The sequence below is a fragment of the Muntiacus reevesi genome, chromosome 22 (assembly GCF_963930625.1).
Source record: "Muntiacus reevesi chromosome 22, mMunRee1.1, whole genome shotgun sequence".
Taxonomy (NCBI): domain Eukaryota; kingdom Metazoa; phylum Chordata; class Mammalia; order Artiodactyla; family Cervidae; genus Muntiacus; species Muntiacus reevesi.
The window spans coordinates 31,455,720-31,478,505 of record NC_089270.1 but is presented as its reverse complement, the minus strand read 5'-3'; the positions used below and the strand labels follow the sequence as shown (position 1 = coordinate 31,478,505).

Below are 22,786 nucleotides of genomic sequence, written 5' to 3'. Positions count from 1 at the left end.
TGACCTAGAAGGGTGGGATGGGGATGGGAGGGAGGCTCAAGAGAGAGGGGATATATGTATACATATAGCTGATTCACTTCATGGTACAGCAGAAACTAACACAATACTTTAAAGCCATTATACTTCAATTTAAAAAAAAAATTCTGCCACAGCATTACTCATTGGAAACACACTTAATCTAAAAATTCTCCCTGGACTCTCTGCATATTTTTGAAGGAATGGATTTACTGATGGAAGTAGGTTTTGGTATAGGATTCATCAGTTCTATTTTGATAATTCTTTATGGGAAGTGGAGTTAACTGATCTAGTCAAGCATTATTTTACTAAGTGAATCAAGAAAATAATAAAGACTTAATATGAGATATTTATGAATGCTATAAAGAAAATAAAGCAGAATAACTGGGCAGAAAATGATGGGAGGCTATCTTTATGGTGGTTAGGAAAGGCCTCTCTGAGGAGGAAACTTTTGAACACTGACCTGAATGATAATATTAATAGGTATGATTCATCTTCCTAAAACATATTCATAACATTTCTTCATTTAAAAATCATCAAAACTCTCACTTGCTTTCAGGATAAAATAGAAACCTCACTGGTTAATAATCAAGGTCCTTTAGAATGTCATTTCTTTTTACCAATACTGTTCCATTACAGCATGCTCTAACAGAAAGGGCATGACCTCTGTCCCAAGGCCGGGACCACTAGTAACTAGTTGTTTGGCATAAACCTTCCTGAGCTTCCCTTTTCTCTTAAGTAGGAATGGAAACTAACAAGATTGCACATGTAAGGTAGTTGCTATCAACTGAGATCATGTAGGCCAAGTGCTTGATACAATGTACAGGACACTGTATTATCCTCACAATGACTTTACCTAAAACTTGACTTTCCTTGAGCTATTTCTCACAGTTCTATTCCTTGAGTGGCTTCCTGGTTAGCTCAAATGGTAAGAATCTTCCTGCAATGCAGAGAAACTTGGTTTTGATCCCTGGGTCAGGAAGATCTCCTGGAGAAGGGCATGGTAGCCCACTCCAGTGTTCTTGCCTAGAGAATTCCATGGACAGAGGAGCCTGTTGGACTACCATCTATGGAGTTGCAGAGAGTTGGACATGACTGAGGACCAACACACACACATTCCTTGAATGGCAAGTGCTTTCCTACCTCCAAGATTAACACACCCAGGATTGCCATTTCTACCATCTAATGTTTATCCATGCTTCATGGTCCAACTTAATTGCTATGACCTTCATCAACCCTTCCCTGGAATTGTTCATCTTTAATCTAAATGCCTCTCTTTAATCTTTTTTTTATGGCCCCTAATATTTACTATCGTCAGTACTCATTTTCAATTTAATATAAATTATCATATTGATTTCTATTTGAATCTGTTTTGTGGAGGGTTCTATCATACCAATGAAAATATAAGCTACTTAAACCTGAAGGCAAGAACTATAGCTTATATTTTTTTGTTTTTCATAATGTTTATCAAAGTTCTTAGTATCCAGTAGATGTTCATCAATTAACATATATGCTTAAATAAAATGATTAATATCCAAAAATAGGTAGACCTCCTAAAAATTAATAAAATATTTTTTTAAATGTAATATAGAATGTAGATAAGATTTTAAGAGTATTCATGGAAGAAATAAAGAAGGACATTAACATAAAATATGCTTAATACCATTCATGGATAATTATAGAAGCATATTAGAACAATTCAATAATGCTACTAAAATTACAAATTAAGAATTCTATTTCAAAATGAACTCTCGTATATTGATGGTAGGAATTAGAATTGAGTCACCAACTTTAGAGAGTAGCTTGACATCACCTATTTAATTTTAACACTGTATTCCCTATGGGCTAGAGTCAGACATGGCTGAGTGACTAATGCACACACACACACATTCCCTATAACTAAGCAGTTTCACTTCTAGGCATGTATCTAGACACCTATCCTGGCTCATATACTGAAACAGGAATATATAAGGTGATTTATTACAATGTTCTCAACAGAAAAGATAGAAACAAAATATTCATTGATAGAACAATGGTTAAATTACAGTGTACCTGTGTAATGCAATATTGTTTGGCAGGAATGAGGTTATAACTGGTGTGGTGCCTTACTCATCATCTTTTCTAAGGTCCCTTTCTATCCTGTAGAGACTGGAAAGCTTTAAAAGATATTTCCTAGACTGCCTTGCATTTAGAATTCTGGATGCAAAATAGATTCTGCCAGCTAGATGCGCTTGTATGAAACTTGAAAGGGAGAAGCAAGTCAAATGCCTTTTAAGGCAGAAATGAGACTGTCTTGGGATTTATGTTGATTAAAGGTCATAGGGGTATTCTGTTTCCTGCAGCAGCATTCTACTTTCTGTATCTAGCTTCCTAGGGTCTAAGAAACAATTTGGGAGTAGGCAAAGACCAGACCAGCTTACGGGTGTCAGGAGGCTGTAGTAGAAGTATCGTTGCTGCTAGTGCCTTTCTGATCCCTGGATCTTAGCTATTGAATTCAATACTGCCACAGTGGCTATCTCTTCTGGGCATCAGTTCTCTACTGTTCTATGGGTCATCCCTGAAGTTCAGCCTAGGGCCTTCACACCAGCCCTTCTAATAACTTTTGAAATATATGATTTCATACTTCAAATTGCTTTCTGTTTAAAATGTCTTTTCTAAAGTAAATAAATAAAATGCTTCTTCTACTCTGAACTCTGACTAATAGAGTTGTAAATCTGTATAGAAAAATTTTAAGAAAAATTATTGGTAAAAAACATGAGATGCAGGATCACAATTTGATACAATAACAGAAGTAATTAAAAGAAAATAATATTTACATTTTAATAGAAGTTAATGTATATATTTAAATTCATGTATTTATTTATAAAAAGGTAAATATATTTAAAATATCTGGAAGGATTCCAAAATAAAGATTACCTCCAAGAAGAATTGATAAAATAAGAATTGAAAATTGAAAAAATTGAAATTTGAAAAAATTTGAAAAAATTGAAAATTGAAAAAAAAAGATAAGAATTGAAAATGATAACTAAAGAAACTTTATCTTGATCTGTAATAAATTTGTTATTTCCACAAGAATAATGTGTTAATATGTTGCTTGCTTGTATAATTAAACAATTTTTAAATATACTTGTTGAAATGAAATAAAAGTTTGTCTTTGATATGGGTCTGAGTGGAGGATAAAAAGAGGAACTGGTAAATAAAATGTAGGGAGTTAAGGCCAAATTAACATTGGCTAAAAATAAACTGTATTAATATTTGTTGGCTTCGTAGAACTTTCCAGGATGAGATAATGGCTTGATGACAATAAGTGCAAAATCCATAAGAACACAGTGGATTGGGACTCCCTCGTGGTCTAATGGTTAGCACTCCACACTTTGACTAATGAGAGCCTGGGTTCAATCCTTGGTCGGGGAACTAAGAGCTCATATGCCAAGCTCTGCAACATGGACTAAAAAAAAAAGTTGATAAGTCTCACAAAGGTGTGAACTAATTTTTAAAGTACAATTACCAGGAGAAAAATGCCAGAGAAGGACATTCTAGATAAGGAATACAGCATTTGAAAGGCCCAGAATAGCATGTTTCAGAAATCTGAAGTGATAGCAAAATTAGAGCACAGGTTAAATACAAGGGCTCAATGGGAAAAAGCACAGAGCTGCATACAGCAACCAGATCCTAATAGGACATTTCGGTGTTATTCAGTTGTATGGGACTGTTACTTCCGTTGAACCAAACACCAGTTCAGGAACACAGAGACAGAAAAGCGCTCTTGAGAAACTGTCTAGTTGGATAGTCAGATGCAAAAATAGATGTTTCCATTTTGTAGAAAGCACAGTAACAAGTGTATGCCTGGGGCAATCTGGAACACCAGACTAGGGACATCAGAAAAGGCTTCCTGGTAAGAAGGGAACTCACAAAACGTGTCCTGACTAATGAGTCGGAAGAGTGTGTCAAGCTTTTTATGGATTTGCAAATCATAATAAAGAGTTTAGGTTTTATTCTCCAAGGGTGATGAGTCCAAGGGTGGAGTAGATTTTAAGCAGAAGAAAGAAATTCTCCTAGACTCCCTGATAACCGAGACTTTGTTCCTGCTCTGATCATGGCTTGGTTTGATGCCCTTTAATCCCTTCTCTTTCATCAAATGTCTGGGAAGGAAAATGTGGGGACAGACTCTCATTACTCTGGCTAGTGATTTCTGCTTTGTTGAATCTTATTTTTGATAGATGATATAAATCTGATGTACAGTATAAATGTATGAAACCAAAGATAGTTATTTAATGGAATTCTTGTATACTCCTATGTTTAATTAAAATAAAGTTTTGTTTATTCAATCACGAGTGTGAATTGTGACAAATTTTAAATGAAGAGGACTAAGTTTATTGAGGAAATAACTTAAGGAAGTACAATAGAATTATTTTATTTTCACAAAGAATTATAATAGTTATAAAGAAAACAATGTTTTATGAAAGATTGATTTTTTTGTAATCATATGATTTTTTGCAAAACATAAAAACATGATTTTTTTGTAATCCTTTAATTAACCACTGTAAACTGCAAATCTGAAATGTGCTTGACATACCTTTATGAATGTCTCAAAAATAGTTTCTAAAACTTCCTTACATTGAAATCATGAAAAATGAAAACTAGTAACAACTTATTTACCTCAAGTGCTAAGCAGGCATTACTTAAGGCATTTAACAAAATATTTGACACAATAGTCAGAAAGCTAGTTTGTAATGTCCTAGAATAGAAATCATGCTCAAGTTGCATCATTCCCTGGATCTTCCTGACCCAGAAACTGAACCTGGGTCTCCCACATTACAGGCAGATTCTTCACCATCTGAGCAACCAGAGAAGCCCATCATCTGGTGAAGATTTCTTTTAAAAGTGCAAATGAGTAATATGTAGTTACATTCAGTGGTGTGCTGGTAAATACTTAACAACCAGGTCTCAGGGCTCGGGACTAGGAGACAACTTGTAGCACTGATCCGTTTTCAAGGTCTAAATACACCATGATCAATTTCAAGCTACTCACATGACATTGCTGAACACAGATTCAGGAAGGAGCAAGCAGTAGCTTTCTATTTGTTGTTGTTCAGTCACTGTTATGTCTGACTGTTTGCAACCCTATGGACTGCAGCATGCCAGGCTTCCCTGTCCCTCACCATCTCCTGGGGTTTGCCCAAGGTCATGACCATTGAATTGGTGATGCCATCTAACCATCTCATCCTATGTCACCCCCTTCTCCTCCTGCCCTCAATCTTTCCCACCATGAGAGTCTTTTCCAATGAGTCATCTCTTTGCATCAGGTGGCCAAAGTATTGGGTCTTCAGCATCAGCCCTTCCAATATGTGTTCAGGTTGATTTCCTTTAAGATTGACTGGTTTGATCTCCTTGCTGTCCAAGTGACTTTCAATAGTTTTCTCCATCACCACAGCTCAAAAGCATCAATTCTTTCGTGCTTTGCTTTCTTTACAGTTCAGCTTTCACATCAGTACATGACTCCTGGAAAGACCGTAGCCTCGACTACATGGACCTTTGTTGGCAAAGTGATGCCTTTGCTTCTTAATACACTGTCTAGGCTTGTCCTAGCTTTCCTGCCAAGAAGCCATCATCTTATAATGTTATGGTTGCAGTCACCATCCACAGTGATCTTAGAGCCCATGAAGAGGAAATCAGTTACTGCCTCCACATTTTCCCTTTCTATTTGCCATGAAGTGATGGGACTGGATGCCATGATCTTAGTTTTTTAATACTGAGTTTTAAGCCAGCTTTTTACTCTCCTCTTTCACCTTCATCAAGAGGCTGTTTATTTCCTCTTTGCTTTCTGCCATTAAAGTGGTATCATCTGCATATCTGAGGTTTTTGATATTTCTCCTGGCAATCTTGAGGATACTATTCTGAAAAAGTTTCTCAGACTGCCCAATCTCAAGTACATCTCATCAGCCCTATTATTTTCTGTCATATCATTCTTTTTCCTTTGTAACACTTATTGAGATTCTTACTTATGTCTTCACTGCCTAACTTTATCCTCTAAATGCAGCATCCTTGAAAGATGATACTGTGTCCATACCTGACATTTCCTGAAACACATTGGGCATTCAATAAATATGTGTGATTGTCCTGAGTAAGGAGTGGGGAGGAAAAAAGCACCATCTTGTCATACTTGGTTATGGATTGACTTCACATCACTGTGCTTGTCATTTTGAGTTGCAATTTACAATAAAGAAAAAAGTAATGTCAAAAACAATTGAAGGAAGAGAATTTTTTAGTGTATTTTAGCTGTTTTTGAAATTTTAAGCTACATTTTTATTTTTAAGAAATTACAAAAGGTGAATTATTCACAGAGATTACAAAGTCAGCCCTCTGTGTAACCACATGTGTACTGTCAAGAGAGCTACTATAGTAAGTGTCATACTCTCCTCTTCCCTGAGAATGCAAACAGATGACAAAAGGACATGAAGAAAATATTATATAAATAATTGTAACTTTAAGTCATTTTAAAATTCTTGACTCATTTTGAATTTAAATTTTATTGAGGGAAAGTTTATGTGAGGGTTACAGTCTATCAAAGGCTGAAGAATGACTTTAAGCAAATAATTGTTCCACTTAGTGTTCCTCACTCTATAAATTAAGAGACTTGGACTAGCTGAACTTCTGATATCCCTTCTCCATTTCAAGATTATAAGATTTTACGAGATCATAAAATCTATCTCAAATATAAATAAAATGTGAGTGTCCATTATTTGTCTTATACAGTCCAGTTTAACAGCGTGAATTTGTAACTTATAGAATGAAAAATAATTTATTTGGTATATCTAGCATATTTGTTCTCACACTAACAAAACGTGGATTTTTTTTAAATTCTGAAAAATAAAGTATATTCTTAATTTAACGGCAAGGTAAATCAGAACTACAGTATTAATAAAAATATTTTGATCTTCCTCTTTTTCTTTCTGCTTCCTATATTAGTTAAATAGATAAATAAATGAATGGATAGTGTTTTAGATAAAATAAAACATTAATCAAGATCTTCATTCATTTGTATGTAAGAAAACAATTGGTATATCAACAGTAAAAAGAAAAATATTTTGAGAAAATGGATAAGAACATCCTATAGTTGTCTTTCTGTTATGTTCCAAAGTTACTTCTGTTTCAGAGTCCTGTCTTGGAGGTAATCCAGTCACGATAAGCAGTCACTCGAGTGTAGACACCTGGTTTATTCTTTTTACCACACCCTTCTCCCGCGCTTACTATTCCAACAAGGTGCCAGATGTTCCTAGAGTTGGGGTAAGCCAGTGGTCCACCAGAATCATTCTAGAAGAAAACAAGAAAAAAAAAAACACGTTTCTTGTCCTGACACATTTCTGTCTCTACTCTTGAGTTTTCAATAGGCTCTAGGCAGTGCAGACAATTCATGCTCTTCAGGCTTAGAACTGTGGAACTGCTGCATTTCTTCAGAACCCAGGGCAATTATAAATCAGAACACAGTGCCTACAACTGGACTGGATTGGGTTGGGAAGACTAGAAGCTGAGTTTGTAATGAGTCCAACCTTAACAATGGCGAAAGTGACTCCATGATGAAGCCTCTGTAGAATGGATGACATGTGCATGTGGCATCTCTGGATAACAAAGAGGCAGCCTCGTAGGTCTGCAAGTTGCCCAGAAAATAGGGCCAAATTTATTTTATTAATTGTAACTATGGATTCCTAGACTAAAAACTTCCTGAGAGCAGAGTTGTGTTCACCACTGCATCTCCAGCTTCTGAGCTGGGGCCTGGTATATTAATGAGATGAATAAATATTTGTTAGGTGTATTGAAATAAGAAACTACTCTGTAAAAATCATTAAAATAAAAAAAAGTGATAAAAACTTCCATTGAATTAGTACTTGGGAAAAATGATTTGATAATGTATCTAAAAGTACCTGACAGGCATCTGCTTCTCCTGACATAAATCCAGCACATAGCATTGTATCAGTCACCAAACCAGATAATGCATATGGAGCATTGCAAACTCTGTTATCAATAATCTTCAAAAAGGCCTGCTGAAGTATCACTGGAAGAGGACCTAAGGGCAACAAAAGCTGCATATTATGGAGATCTTAAACTTGTTTGTTAAGACAAAGAACAATCTGTAGAATAAAGCAGATTCTTTTGGTCACCAAGAGGCGGACCAGTCCCAGGCTAGACTGGTTTCTTTCTAATGTTTGTTATAGCTGGCTGCCTCACACAGAAATTCCAAATTTTCCAGTTCATATTCCCAGAGATATTTCAGAAACTGAATATGACGCTATGCTTTTTTGGTCCCATCACTTCGTTTACTTTTCAGTTTTTTTTTTTTTAATGAATTGGTTAATTGCATGAGAGTGAGTGATTGATTAAATAATTATTCCTATGAAGCTATTACATATTTACAGAAAAACTTACCATTCACATAAACTTACCATTCATATAAAGTGTTCCCCATCCTGTAACTACAACACTGTCATTTGCTGAGAGTTTCATTTTGGCTTCAGGAAGACAAATCTTACGAACATACTTTGTAAAAGATACTTCTTCAGCGAGCTGTACAAGGGCGATATCATCATGAATCCCAGGGCTACTAAAATTTTCATGAACAATAATGTTTTGAACTTTCTGTGTTATATATGGTTTATTTACTACAGTTCCAAAGTTAACTGTCCAATCTTCTGAATTATTTTTCCTGGAAGGCACAATTTAATTAAAATACACTCAATTTGAGGGTCAAAATGGTATTCTCAGTGGTTGTCATAACTTTAAGATGTTTCCCAAACAGCACTATAAAGCACTTAAATTCTTATTTTAAAAATGTCTTTGATGTGGGGATGTCATAAATGCTGCAGACACATAAAAATAGTCCTAAGGACTATTAGAGCTGTGTGTTATTGTTTAGTAGCCAAGTCGTGTCCAACCAGACTCCTCTGTCCATGGGATTTCCCAGGCAAGAATACTGGAGTGGGTTGCCATTTCCTTCTCCAGGGGATCTTTCTGATCCATGGATTGAACCCATGTCTCCTTCCTTGCAGGCAGGTTCTTTACCATCTGAGCCACCAGGGAAGCCTGTATTGGACCATTGTGTGTGTGTTAGTTGCTCAGTTATGTCTGACTCTTTGCGACCCCACGGACTGTAATGCAGCAGGCTCCTGTATCCATGGAATTCTCCAGGCAAAAATATTGACGTGGGTTGCCATTTCCTTCTCCAGGCGATCTTCCCAACCCAGGGATCAAACCCCAGTCTCCTGCATTGCAGGCAGATTCTTTACCTTCTGAGCCACCAGAGAAGCCCATATTGGAGCTGTTAGCACACGACAAAAACTCCTAAATAGTCACTGATGTCTCCTGCTACTTCAGCCCCATCTGGTTTCTATGCATTTCAGCAATCACATGAGCAGCCTCAGTGCATGGGGTCCAGAATCACACATACTGCATGTACGCTGGACTCCATGAGCCCATGGCAGGGCTCTTGACGTCTGTCTGCATACATAAAAAAATTGCAACTAGTTCTTACCCAATCACTCCACGGTATTTACCAAGTCAATGCATCTTGGCTTCTGATTTAGATTTTTTTGACCAGATTCTCCAGTTCCTCTAAAATTATTCCTCAATTTAGACCCTATTTAATCACTGCTTTCCTCAAAATGTCAGGTGCATTTTTTTTTTAAGATTTCAGGATCTTCATGTAACTGTGACCCTCTTGAATCCTTCTCCCATTCTGAAGTCTTCAGTGACTGCACACACTCAATAACTGTGTTTCTTTAGTAAGTAAGCAAGCATCTTGTCATTTATAGGTGTACCTGATGAATAAAACTATATTTTCTTTTTGTTGTTGTTGTTGTTTATTGTTTTTGAATAAAACTATATTTTCTAATGTTTCCTTTTACAAATCTTCTTTACTTCAAATAGTTATTTTTATTTGCTGTCCATAGAATACAACTTGCGTCTCTTCATCCCAACACATTTGAAGATGACTATTTTTTCAGCTCAAAATATGCATTATTCTTTCTGATCTATCTACTCCAATCAAACAAACTTTAACTCTTTAGAATCTGGAGCCAAACTTGCAACTGCATATCTCAGCTAGAATATGTTCTCTATCTTCATCAAGTGTCCATCGAGCGCATACTAACATCTGTGTTGTACGTGTGACACTTACTACTCTATGCTGCATAATACCTTTAATATATCACATTTAAATTTCTTCAGCTAGATTGTAAATCCCTAGAGCACAAGACAAATAAGCACCTTGTAACTGGATTTAGACATACCTGAGTTCACACTCGGTTTCTGTTGTTTAACAGTGGTAGGATCTTGGTCAAGTTATATCACCATTTCTAAACCCAATTTCCTCACCTTTAAATAGTTTCAAGTATACCTTTCACATGGTATTATTGTTATGATTACATGAAATGATGTGAAGAAAGCACTTAGTATCAGGCCAAAGCCCTCATTTGGGAAATGTTAATTGCTTCCATTCGCTTTTCCCTTAGTTGCCCCCATTTAAATGCCTTTGTTTGCACTTGTGTGTGTGCAAACAAAGGCATTTAAATGGGGGCAAAGCAGTGAGCTTCAGTTGGGTCCAACTCTTTGCGACCCTACAGACTGTAGCTTCCCAGGATCCTCTGTCCGTGGGGATCCTCCAGGCAAGAGTACTGGAGTGGGTTGCCATACTGTCCTCCAAGGGATCTTCCTGATGCAAGGATCGAACCCGAGTCTTCTGTGTCGACAGACAAGTGCTTTAGTGCCACCTAGGAAGCTCTTAAATGTCTTCACTGCTCTTAATTATGAGAGTACTTGCAAATTTCATGTAGTCCTGGTGAATGTCACACATTTAGGTTAACCTTCAAAGACCTCCCAAACAGATCTGCAACCAGAATCTTACACTTAGACGTTCACACTTACCTAGCAAAGCAGTGAGCTGCAGATAGGAGCCACCTGCTGCTGATCAGAGAGGCACCACAGTGGTGCTGGCCTTTCCATTGCATGCTTGCCTGCCATGGCCAGGCTCCCAACAGGGCATTTTCCCCATTCACAATTCGGTTGCCTACTGGGATACTGTTGGTGAGTCTTCTTCCACAACCTGAAAAAAGGATTTACTTATACAAGAGCAGGTAACTTATGCTTTATAAGAAATAAATTTTAAAACAGTTCTTGAAACCCTTCAATGATTGTCCTGCATCTCCTAACCAATGCTGTTTCTTTTCAGAATGTACATTTATTATGGTAGCACTCCATCCTTGCTTTGATGACTTTTACTTTTCCTCTTTTCCAGTTTCAAGAATCTTTCAACTGTTGACCTTTCTTGTATCTATCCATTATAATTCTAGTCTCCCCAAGTAGATTGCATAATTTTAAAGGTGGAGACCTTGCTTCATTAATATCTTACATAGCATGTAAAATGTTGTCTGTAAAGCCCCATGTGGACAACATATGCTCCATAAATATCCACTGAATGAATGAATGCCTGGCTGTATCAAACTGTGGGCCACATGATACTCTTAAGAGAATTTGCTTAAAAAGTACAGACTGTGTTTTTTAACTTATAATAAGCACATTTGATATAGCCTGGTTTTGCATTTTCTTATTACCCTCAGTGTCTTATTACCCTCCTTTTCTCCTTCACTTAAAAAAAAAACTAATTGAGCCATGATATTCTTCATGATTCCATTTTCTGGAAATAATTCTCACTTCACCCTTTTGGACAACCCATTGCAAATAGTCAGTTCAGTCGATCAGTTGTGTCCAACACTGCGACCCCATGAACCACAGTATGCCAGGCCTCCCTGTCCATCACCAACTGCCAGAGTTCACCCAAGCCCATGTCCATTGAGCCGGTGATGCCACCCAACCATCTCACCCTCTGTCATCCCCTTCTCCTCCTGCCCTCAGTCTTTCCCAGCATCAGGGTCTTTTCAAATGAGTCAGCTCTTTGCATCAGGTGGCCAAAGTATTGGAGTTTCAGCTTCAACGTCAGTCCTTCTATTGAATATTCAGGACTGATTTCCTTTAGGATGGACTGGTTGGATCTTCTTGAAGCCCAAGGGACTCTCAAGAGTCTTCTCTAACACCACAGTTCAAAAGCATCAATTCTTTGGCACTCAGCTTTCTTCACAGTCCAACTCTCACATCCATACATGACCACTGGAAAAACCATAGCCTTGACTAGATGGACCTTTGTTGGCAAAGTAATGTCTCAGCTCTTTAATATGCTATCCAGGTTGGTCATAACTTTCCTTCCAAGGAGTAAGCATCTTTTAATTTCATGGCTGCAATCACCATCCACAGTGATTTTGGAGCCCAGAAAAATAAAGTCAGCCATTGTTTCCACTGTTTCCCCATCTATCTGCCATGAAGTGATGGGACCTGATGCCATGATCTTAGATTTCTGAATGTTGAGCTTTAAGCCAACTTTTCCACTCTCCTCTTTCACTTTCAAAAGGCTCTTTAGTTCTTCCTCACTTTCTGGCATAAGGGTGGTGTCATCTGCATATCTGAGGTTATTGATATTTCTCACGGCAATCTTGGTTCCAGCTTGTGCTTCCTCCAGCCCAGCATTTCTCATGATGTACTCTGCATATAAGTTAAATAAGCAGGTGACAATGTACAGCCTTGACATATTCCTTTTCCTATTTGGAACCAGTCTGTTGTTCCATGTCCAGTTCTAACTGTTGCTTCCTGACCTGCATATAGGTTTCTCAGGAGGCAGGTCAGGTGGTCTGGTATTCCCATCTCTTTCAGAATTTTCCACAGTTTATTGTGATCCACACAGTCAAAGGCTTTTGGCATAGTCAATAAAGCAGAAATAGTTTTTCTGAAAAAAGTTTTTCTGAAACTTTCTTGCTTTTTTGATGATCCAGCGGATGTTGGCAATTTGATCTCTGGTTCCTCTGCCTTTTCTAAAACCAGCTTGAACATCTGGAAGTTCACAGGCCACGTATTGCTGAAGCCTGGCTTGGAGAATTTTAAGCATTACTTTACTAGCGTGTGAGATGAGTGCAATTGTGCAGTAGTTTGAGCATTCTTTTGCATTGCCTTTCTTTGGGATTGGAATGAAAACTGACCTTTTCCAGTCCTGTGGCCACTGCTGAGCTTTCTATGTTTGCTGGCATATTGAGTGCAGCACTTTCATAGCATCATCTTTCAGGATTTGAAATAACTCAACTGGAATTCCATCACCTCCACTAGCTTTGTTCATAGTAAAACTTTCTAAGGCCCACTTGACTTCACATTCCAGGATGTCTGGCTCTAGATAAGTGATCATACCGTCATGATTATCTGGGTTGTGAAGATCTTTTTTGTACAGTTTTTCTGTGTATTCTTGCCACCCCTTCTTAATATCTTCTGGTTCTGTTAGGTCCCTACCATTTCTGTCCTTTATTGAGCCCATCTTTGCATGAAATGTTCCCTTGGTATCTCTAATTTTCTTGAAAAGATCTCTAGTCTTTCCCATCTATTGTTTTCCTTATTTTTTTACATTGATCACTGAGGAAGGCTTTCTGATCTCTCCTTGCTATTCTTTGGAACTCTGCATTCAAATGGGTATATCTTTCCTTTTCTCCTTTGCTTTTCACTTCCCTTCTTTTCACAGTCATTTATAAGGTCTCCTCAGACAGACATTTTGCTTTTTTGCATTTCTTTTCCATGGGGATGATCTTGATTCCTGTCTCCTGTACAATGTCCCGAACCTCCATCCATAGTTCATCAGGCAAATAGTCAGTGTTTTTCAAAAAGAAATGCTAGACAGATATGTGGCATCACCAATAATTTTGAAAGACTACTACAGATTTCCAAAATGAAATACTTCTAGAAACTTTGTAGCAAGATGATGGGAAAATATTTATGAGTGTGTTAAATTTATAATAAAGTTTCTAAACTTACAGTTGTTGGTAAGCATTTCAGCATTATACTTGCTGATTTCTGAAATTAAGAAACAAAAACATAAGGTTAATAAAATATCACCAAGCAATTCTCTTCAACCAAAGGACTAAATTTCCCAACCCAATTACACCCAATATTTAACTATTCAGATTAGTTCATGTATTATTTATCAACCCCTCTGACTCCTACTTGCTCTATTTTGGCCATCTCTCCACATCTCTACCAGGTGGTATAGGCAAAAGGAAAAGGAAATAAGAAAGCAAAAGTCTCGGTTTTATAATAGTTGAAGTAAAGCATTTAGAGAAATAAGAAGCTGACACTCTTACTAAAAGAGGCACTGGGCATAATCTTTGGATTTTTCCCCCTATGATAATTCACACTATTTTGAAATAGAGTTGTCTATATTTTAAAGAAAAATAGCAATTAAAATTACATTTTACTGCACCTATCCTGCTGTTTAGAAGTCCTCTCATTACTTAGACTGAATTGTGAAATTTTGAGAATTTGACTTAAATTTAAGTCTTTTTTCTTTTGGAAAGAGACCTTAGATAGAAAGAAAAGAGAGAACATAAATAAAGGCACATTGGAAAGTGTTGACCCTGCATTCCTAGGAGACAGAGGGGCCGTAACTGGTACAACCATCTTTCCTAATGACTAAGCACAAAGGAATTATCTTGCTCCTAGCAAAAGCTCTAACTCAAACTCACTTCTCATGAGTGGCCCATTGGTAACAGAGACTGTATTGAAGCAAAGGAGCTGTAACTGGCAGCTGGTGACCATTATAGCCTTCAAGGATACTAGGATCTATTGTCAGTTTGGAAGAATCACAAAACTGGGCTCTGGAAACACAAGCTTATCACCTAACAGACTTTTTAATAATCAAAGTTTAGAGTTTCAAGATCTTTGCAAAATCATCAAAAATTTCTGAATAATTACTTTCTGTACTAGGGCAAAATCCTATCATTTTCTTCCCTTGTTTTCTAAGGAATTATTTCTGGCAAACTTTATCTTTAATAGTATTACTTCTATTCTTCCCCAAGAAGCAATAATTCCCTAATCTTCAACTTTACCCTTACTCCTCCAATCTTTATACTGAATGATCAAGAAAACCCCAAGTTTGTTTCTTATAATGAGATCCTGACATAAGTAGAAGGTAAGGAGGAATATATGGAGGAGGGCTTGGCAGCCCACTCCAGTATTTTTGCTTGGAGAATCCCCGTGGACAGAGAAGCCTGGTAGGCTACAGTCCATGGCATCATGGACTCGACTGAGTGTCTAAGCACAGCACAAGGAAGAATATGGCTTCAGTTATTATTTTTCACCCCCTTTTCATCCATTACAGCCAACCCTTCCAAACTCATGAGCATGCCTGTAGCTTAACACTTATTTCTATCACTGTTCAGGCAAAGAACCTACAACACTCCCCTTTACAATACCACCTCTATTGTAGAAGGGCCATAGTTGGGAAAACTAAAATTCCTAAAAATTTTGGTTCATTTTTTTTCCAGTCCCTTTTTTTTTAATAGTCTAGGTGCTTAAGTAGTAGAAAATAACATAAAAAAGTAAAATACCTGTAAGTTTAATGGAAGTGGGAACTGCATTCCAGGATGCCATGTTGTCCTTCAACATCTGATGTAAGATGGCCTTGATTTTAGGCCTCATGCTATTCTTTTTTGCTGGAGGAAACTTGAATGTCAACTGTAAGTGTACACTCGAACCATTGGAATCAGGACTAGAAATAACAGAAATGTTCTAGTGTGCTACTTTCTGATTTTTCAGATGTTTCATGAACACATTAGATTCCCACATTTTAATTATTATATTGCCTTTACATATAATAAAAAAATAATACAGATATTGTCTCAGTATATAAAGTATAATGGTCCCTAAGAACCTAACTGGTTAAGAGGTATTGTTCATAAAAAAGGATGTGAACCGCAAACTAGAAATCAGAATATCTCAAACACATGTAAGAAACTGAACACTGGTCAATAAATAACTGGCTTGAGATTTTATTGTATTGTAGAAAATAATAGTGTTCTTATATAGATATTTTCTAATAGCTTAATTTTAGAGAAAAAGATAAATGAGAACTTAAATTCAGGGCCTGGAAGTATTCAAAAGACAACTTCTAGCATGTATTTGGGAACCAGTACTAAACTTCTTCCTATAGATTCTTATACATGTCCACCCCAATAGATCTATACAATGAGAAAGTTCAGAAAGATAACTCTAAAGCATGAAGACAATTTCCATTTTCTACATATTCAGTACATCATTTTTATTCATCAGGAAAGAAGATAAATTCATTTTGGAAGATTTTCAAACAAAAATCCATATTAAGCACAATTTAAAAAAAAACAACTTCAACTTTATTTTCAAATAGTTATGATTAATTGAAGACCCTTTGAAGATTTTTGCCTGTCTGTAAGAAAGTAGATTGGTTGGTTGGTTAGCTGGTTGATTGGTTGGTTAGCTGAACTTTTTGTCTCATTTCATCTTGTTTAGGGAGTTCAGACTCACAGGTGCTCCCTGTGTCACTCATCCCCTATGCTTTGTCACACTGCTTCCCTGCATCCCTCATCCATCCCTCCCCCCCACCAAGCACAATTACGATACATATTTAGACAAAAGTTACCTTAAAAGATTCACTTTCTCCAGTCATTAAAGTGATGGTAATTATTAGAGAGAACAAAAAAGGATTATTTTAGAAAAAATATGGCCAGGTGGATATTGAATGGGAAAGAGATGATTAGTGTATCAGTAGCAAAACAATCAGCTGGAACTCCTGGTTCTGCATAGAGTTACAATTATCTTTTATCATAGAAGTCAGGACTGACTGCCACCAACAACCTTATAATTCCCCTTCAAGTACAGAGATTAAAGATTTGAGGAGAACACTACCTACCTGAATAGAAATTTGTTCAATACAGTGATGCTATAATTTATGGGGAACTTTTTAGTCCCTTTCTTTTTACCTTTCTTCCCTTCTCTCCTCCCTTCTTTCCTTCTCTCTCTCTTCCTCTATCCCTGTCTCTTGCTGTTGTTATTTAAAGCTGAGGCTGATGTGACATATTATCTACTTCTCATGCCATAAGATCTTGAATGAATTTTTACTTACAGAAGTTTGATGACTTGAGAGTTTATATATTCTTTGTATACACTAGAATTTTGAAATGCATCAGACATCTGTCAAGAAAAAACAAAAAAGTTACCATGTATGTTTCAACCAAATTTATAATAAAATAAATAAACCTCTGACTTACCTTAGTCTCAATATCTTTGCTCAGATCTGTGCTGGCCTGTGAAATTGCTTTTTCACAATTATCATTATATGTGACTCCAGAAATATGAAAATCACCTTGGTAATAGTAAGTCTTTTCTGTGAAATAAAGAAAATACTTAGAAAACTTTAAAATAACCTTGACCTCAAGTCCCTCCATATCTTTATCTCAAAATTAATACAGAGAAATTATCCTTTGTACAGAGAAATTATCCTTTGTACAGAGGAATTATCCTTTATACAGAGAAATAATCACCACTTGAAAGAGAGATCCCCCTAGCTCTCAACAAACTCTAGTTAATCTCAGATTTAACAAAGACTGTATGAATTCGTAAACCAGAGTCCTAGAGTAAGTCCATCTTCCAAAATTGCTTCAAACAACTTTTACAACAAAGTTTGAGTGTCTAATTTTATTTCAAGAAGTCCAGTTCAACTAATTTAGATTTAGGTAATATAAGCTTGTCTAGCATTGGATCTGAAATGGTAGATAGCTGATCATGTAAAGAAACTCAAGAGTAAATTCTCATCCCACACACTTCCTGCTCAAGCCAGGATGACTGTAGGGCTCCATTTTGCATCACTTCTTTCCACTAATTCATAGTTTCTTTTTAAAAAAGGAACTTGTTAAAATGCAAACCATATTTTGGAAGGCTAGCTAATTAAGCTACTGGTCCCCACTAACATACTGACAAGGCTTCTTCACGGTAGCCTGATTTGGAAAACTCAGAACGCTATCCATAAGGAAACTATGTGAATAAAGTTATTTTTTTAATGAGTATAGATAAGAAGTAGATAGAAAGATTCAGACTATGGAGAGGTGGTGGACAGACAAGGCAGGCAAGAGACCATGAGCATCCACTATGCTTCCAAAGGATAAGTTTTGAAATTTGATATTAAGATGATTGGGTAAAAACAAAGGAGAAGAGGCTAGGTTGAAAAAGAACTGAAATTGTCACCGAATCAAGCAAAATATATCCATATTGCATTACTGTATGGGGTGATATATTTCAGAGGAATAAAACAGGAAAATCATGAAAAAGTATTGTTAGAATAGTACACTTAAAGTATTAGGATGTGGGTTTGTGCTCAACTATACTAAAAAGCTTGTGATATCTAGGAAGTCACTTGACTTTCCTGAGCCTCAGTTTCCTGCATGTGCAAGGAGGAACAGTAGTAAAACCTGCCCTGCCAGGCTCAGAGAATTAGTGTGAGGATCGAGTGGAGTAACACACACCAAGTTTCTTTAAAAATATTCAATGGATATATAAACTTCAGGGTTTACTTTTCCTGAAAGATAAAAATAAAACCAGCTTTCTGGATGTAAACTTAATGAGTGTTATTAAAAACAAGATCAAGTTAGTATGAGCATTCAGCCATTTAGCCACTCTTGACTGTCCACTATCAGAAAAACCATTAGTGGAGTATCCACAGCTGCTTATCAATTATGTCATTCAGAAAAGTTTGTTTACATATTTCGCTGCATCAGGTCTTAGTTGCTGCACGTGGGATCTTCATTACCTCTTGTGGGATGTTTCATTGTGGTGCACAGACTCTCTAGTCGTAGCACAAGGGCTCCAGAGCATGTGAGCTCATTAGTTTCGGCCCCGGACTTAGCTGCTCCACAGCATGTGGGCTCTTAGTTCCACAACCAAGGATTGAAATGCATCCCCTGCATTATAAGGCAGATTCTTCATCACTGGACCACCAGGGAAGTTCCTCAAATGGATCTTAACAACCAACATCAGAGCACAAGCATTGGCTCAGACGGTAAAGCATCTGCCTACAGGAAACCCAGGTTTGATCCCTTGGTCAGGAAGATCCGCTGGAGAAGGAAATGGATGGGAACCCACTCCAGTATTCTTGCCTGGAACATCCCATAGGCAGAGGAGCCTGGAGCGCTACAGACCATGGGGGCGCAAAGAGTCAGACACAATTGTGTGTGTAGATCTTAGTAACCAATATCAGAAGGAACCAAGAAGTGACGGGAATCTCTGAAGTTTCAGGGTTTTTTTTTTTTTTTTTTTTACCAAAAGATACAAGTTAGCTACAAACCTACTCTACAAGCACCTTTATTGACAATAAATACTGGCATCATGGTATTGAGCATTTCAATCTTGTCCACACTCCCACAGCTGGTGATATAACTTGTAGACTGGATCAAAGAGGCATCTGATTCAAACAAATCACAAACTTTGGTGTCAAGTAACATGAAATTATGTTGAAATAAAATAGTGATTAGATGAGAAATTTTCCACAAAGAAATTTAACATTCCTGTTGTTTCTTGTCAATTTTTAAGAAAATGAGAGTCAGTACTGACCAACTGCCAGGAAGTGGATGAGGAGACCAATAGTTAACCCCAAGATTGCCACGACTCCAAGAAAAATAAGGATGGTTCTCCATAATGGCCAAGATCTTCTCTGGGAAGATACGCTGGTGTGTCTACCAAAAGAAGGAAGGTGACTTGAGTCAGATGATGTGCTGTGTGCTGTGCTGAATCAGACGATAAGTATTCTAAATTTACCTGTCTCTCCTCCAACTCATACAACACAATTTATAATTTATGCATCATATCTTGTGTTAGCTTAAAACACAGAAGCCTCAAATGTGTAAGGAGGATAGATCCTAATGCTCATTCATTTAACAGATCATCTTTGAGTGCTATGTTAGCTGCTGGGGATACAACAGTGAGCAAAATAGCATGGTTTATGTTCTCATGTTGATGAGGAGAAATCAACTGACTTTTTTTATTTACTTAAAACAAGTTATAAAACCTTATACATGATCTGATTGTACCTTTGGAACTACAGCTACATCATATACATGAACATATATAGATTTATAAACAAAACATATAACATCATTTATATACTTAACTAAGTGTGTCAGAAAGCATCATGATGTCAATTTCAGCTTTTCCCACGTTTTAAGATTATGGATAGACTTTTTTATTTCTGTTTACTTCTTCCTTAACTGTACTCTCTAATGTTTCTACAATAAGCTTGGATTATCTATACAGTATAATTTAATAGATAGATAACTTTCATCATTGTAACTAATGATGTTGTAACTAATCAATTAGATGAAAAATAATCAGAAAATATTGTAACTTAGCATCATACAGATAGAGTGATCTAGGCTTACAGTTAGGTCACATGGCCAGGCTTAATTTAATTTATATAAAGTTTGGACATTATTCTTCATATCTTGAAAGACATGACATCTTGAAATAGTTCATTTGGAGCTGTAACACACACACACAAATTAATTTCAAATTTCAAAATAACCTCAACTGTTTCTTCAATCTTTGTTTTCTGCATTATACTAAACAAAAATGACAAAACAGAAGAGTTTGTAATCAGTAGATATATTTGTCAAATTAGATATTTTCTATGAGCAGGAAAACCTTTTTGTTCTAGTCCCTCCAGAACTAACTGACTTTTTGGTAGAGAGGATCCTTTAAAAATGAATTATAGGTAACTATGCCCCACCTGTGCAACTCCACCCAGTGTTAATTCAATTCCTCTCTGTTCTGTTCTTAATTCTTAATCCTACCTCTTCCTTATATCTCTTTTGATGACTCGTTCATTAACACTACCCTATGCCAACATTATGAAAGCTCTTCAAAGAAACTCCCTACATTCCATACCTGCTTTTATACTGGAGTTCATTTGTATAATCTCATTTTCATAGGAAAAAAGCTATTTGGGCACAATATTTCTTATATTAGATGAATCACACTTTAAAAGGATCATATGTTAATGTGAACAATAATGTTTATAACCTTATTAATATCTGAAAATATATGCCTGCTAATAAATAGCAAAATTTACTATGATAGTCTCAATTTGTTTTGGATTAGCCATTGTGACATAGGCTGGGGGCTTACTCTCTCTGAGACATGAATATTAGTTTGAGAGACTCAAGCACTCTATAGCCTAAATTATGTACATAGTACAGAAAGTAGCTGAAATGATTTCTATATAAAATAGTCACTATATTACAGAGTATAAATGCTTTTCTTTGAAGGTCCCTTTTAGGTGTTCTTGGAAGTTCTAAAGAATACGTAGTGTTGACTATAGAACTGGTATTGCTTTTTCCCCTTAATTGTGAATTTCTCCCTATCATAAACAATTGAGGAGATTTTTTTATATCTAAAATATCACAGTTTATGATTTATTCAACCTCTCCTGTAGTAAGTGTGATGTTTGCATTCTGAAATTATCATTTTTAATAACAGCTGAAATCATTAAAATCATGTGCTAGATATCCAAAAAAGTCCATTCATGAAATAATTTACTCCCATCTATCAAGTATATATTTTAGCCATAATTTTTTAAAGGTAGAAATCTGAGTTCCTGAATGAACCTCTCATTTAACAAAGAGAATAGGGTAAAAATTAATCTTCAATAAATTTAACCAACTCCATATGCTAAACTAAATTATACCTGGCTTACTTTTGGACTGAATCTACTTCAAGGAAGAGCTCATTCCTATTCTGATATTCAACCATTTACCTTAATCAAATTATATTAAAGTTAAAAACGATGGTAACTACAGTATCCACAATTTTAAAACATTTGTATCACAATAATTTATCTCCCACAGCCCATACCCAGTATCATATCCTAGATCAGACTTCCTTATAACCAAATTCTGATACTGAATTAGCAGTTAAATTACAAAGCCTTACAAACTGTAGTTCTCATTTACTAAAACTTCATTTCCAACCACTTGAATTGGATGGATCTGAGTTCTGTTATATAGTGAAGAGTGTAACATATGATTCCATTGCAAAATTCCCCAAATCTTATAAAGATACTTTTTTTCCCCATCATTAAAGTTATTCAGTCATTTCCGACTCTTTGTAAACCAATGAACTGTACAGTCCATGGAATTCTCTAGGCCAGAATACTGGAGTGGGTAGCCTTTCCCATCTCGAGGGGATCTTCTCAACCCAGGGATCGAACCCAGGTCTCCCGGATTGCAGGAGGATTCTTTACCATCTGAGCCACATAGGGAGAGAGGCTTATGAATAAGGAACAAAATATTAATAATTAATGATCAAATAAGTCAAAGAGCCTCCACAGCCAACTTTCTTCTGGAACTCTAGGAAAACCTAGAGTCTGGAAAGGAATTTATTTGGAAATGTATTAAGTTTTGAGGGCCCCCTGCAGTTTGCCAGGTGCTAATTTAGGTTCTGTGTTGTAAAGTATATTATTCCAAAAATCTATAATGGCTTTCAAGTTTTTAAAATATTTCTTTAAAAATTCATATTAGAAAACATGGTTTTTGTTACACTATTAGAGAACAAAAATGGTAGTATTCCTTTTTTTTTGGCTGCACCTTGCAACATGTAGTATCTTAGTTCCTTGACCAGCAATCAAACCTATGCCCCTGCACTGGAAATGTGGAATCTTAACTACTGAACCACCAGGGAAGTTCCCGTGGTATTCTTATGTATGGTTACTTTTAAAATAGCAAATAAAATTTTCCTAAAATTTGATTAAGATTTTCCAAATTTCTGAAAATTTCCCAAGGCCTTTAGATATCAGAAACAATAGCATGGATCCAGAAATAAAAATCTTAATTATAAA

At 36.3% G+C, this 22,786-nt stretch overlaps 1 protein-coding gene across 1 annotated transcript; it reads right to left on the bottom strand.

Annotated features, from left to right (window-relative positions):
- Positions 1–7,167: 7,167 nt before the first annotated feature.
- On the bottom strand, positions 7,168–21,702 carry LOC136152751 (transmembrane protease serine 11B-like). The gene is made up of 10 exons (XM_065914128.1): positions 21,647–21,702; positions 19,510–19,631; positions 17,175–17,290; positions 17,030–17,097; positions 15,480–15,640; positions 13,909–13,947; positions 10,933–11,110; positions 8,457–8,716; positions 7,938–8,080; positions 7,168–7,329 (listed from the first exon to the last, which is right to left on the bottom strand). Exons 1-10 carry the CDS (start codon positions 21,700–21,702, stop codon positions 7,168–7,170), a joined length of 1,305 nt encoding a protein of 434 aa, XP_065770200.1.
- Between the last annotated feature and the right edge of the window lie 1,084 nt (positions 21,703–22,786).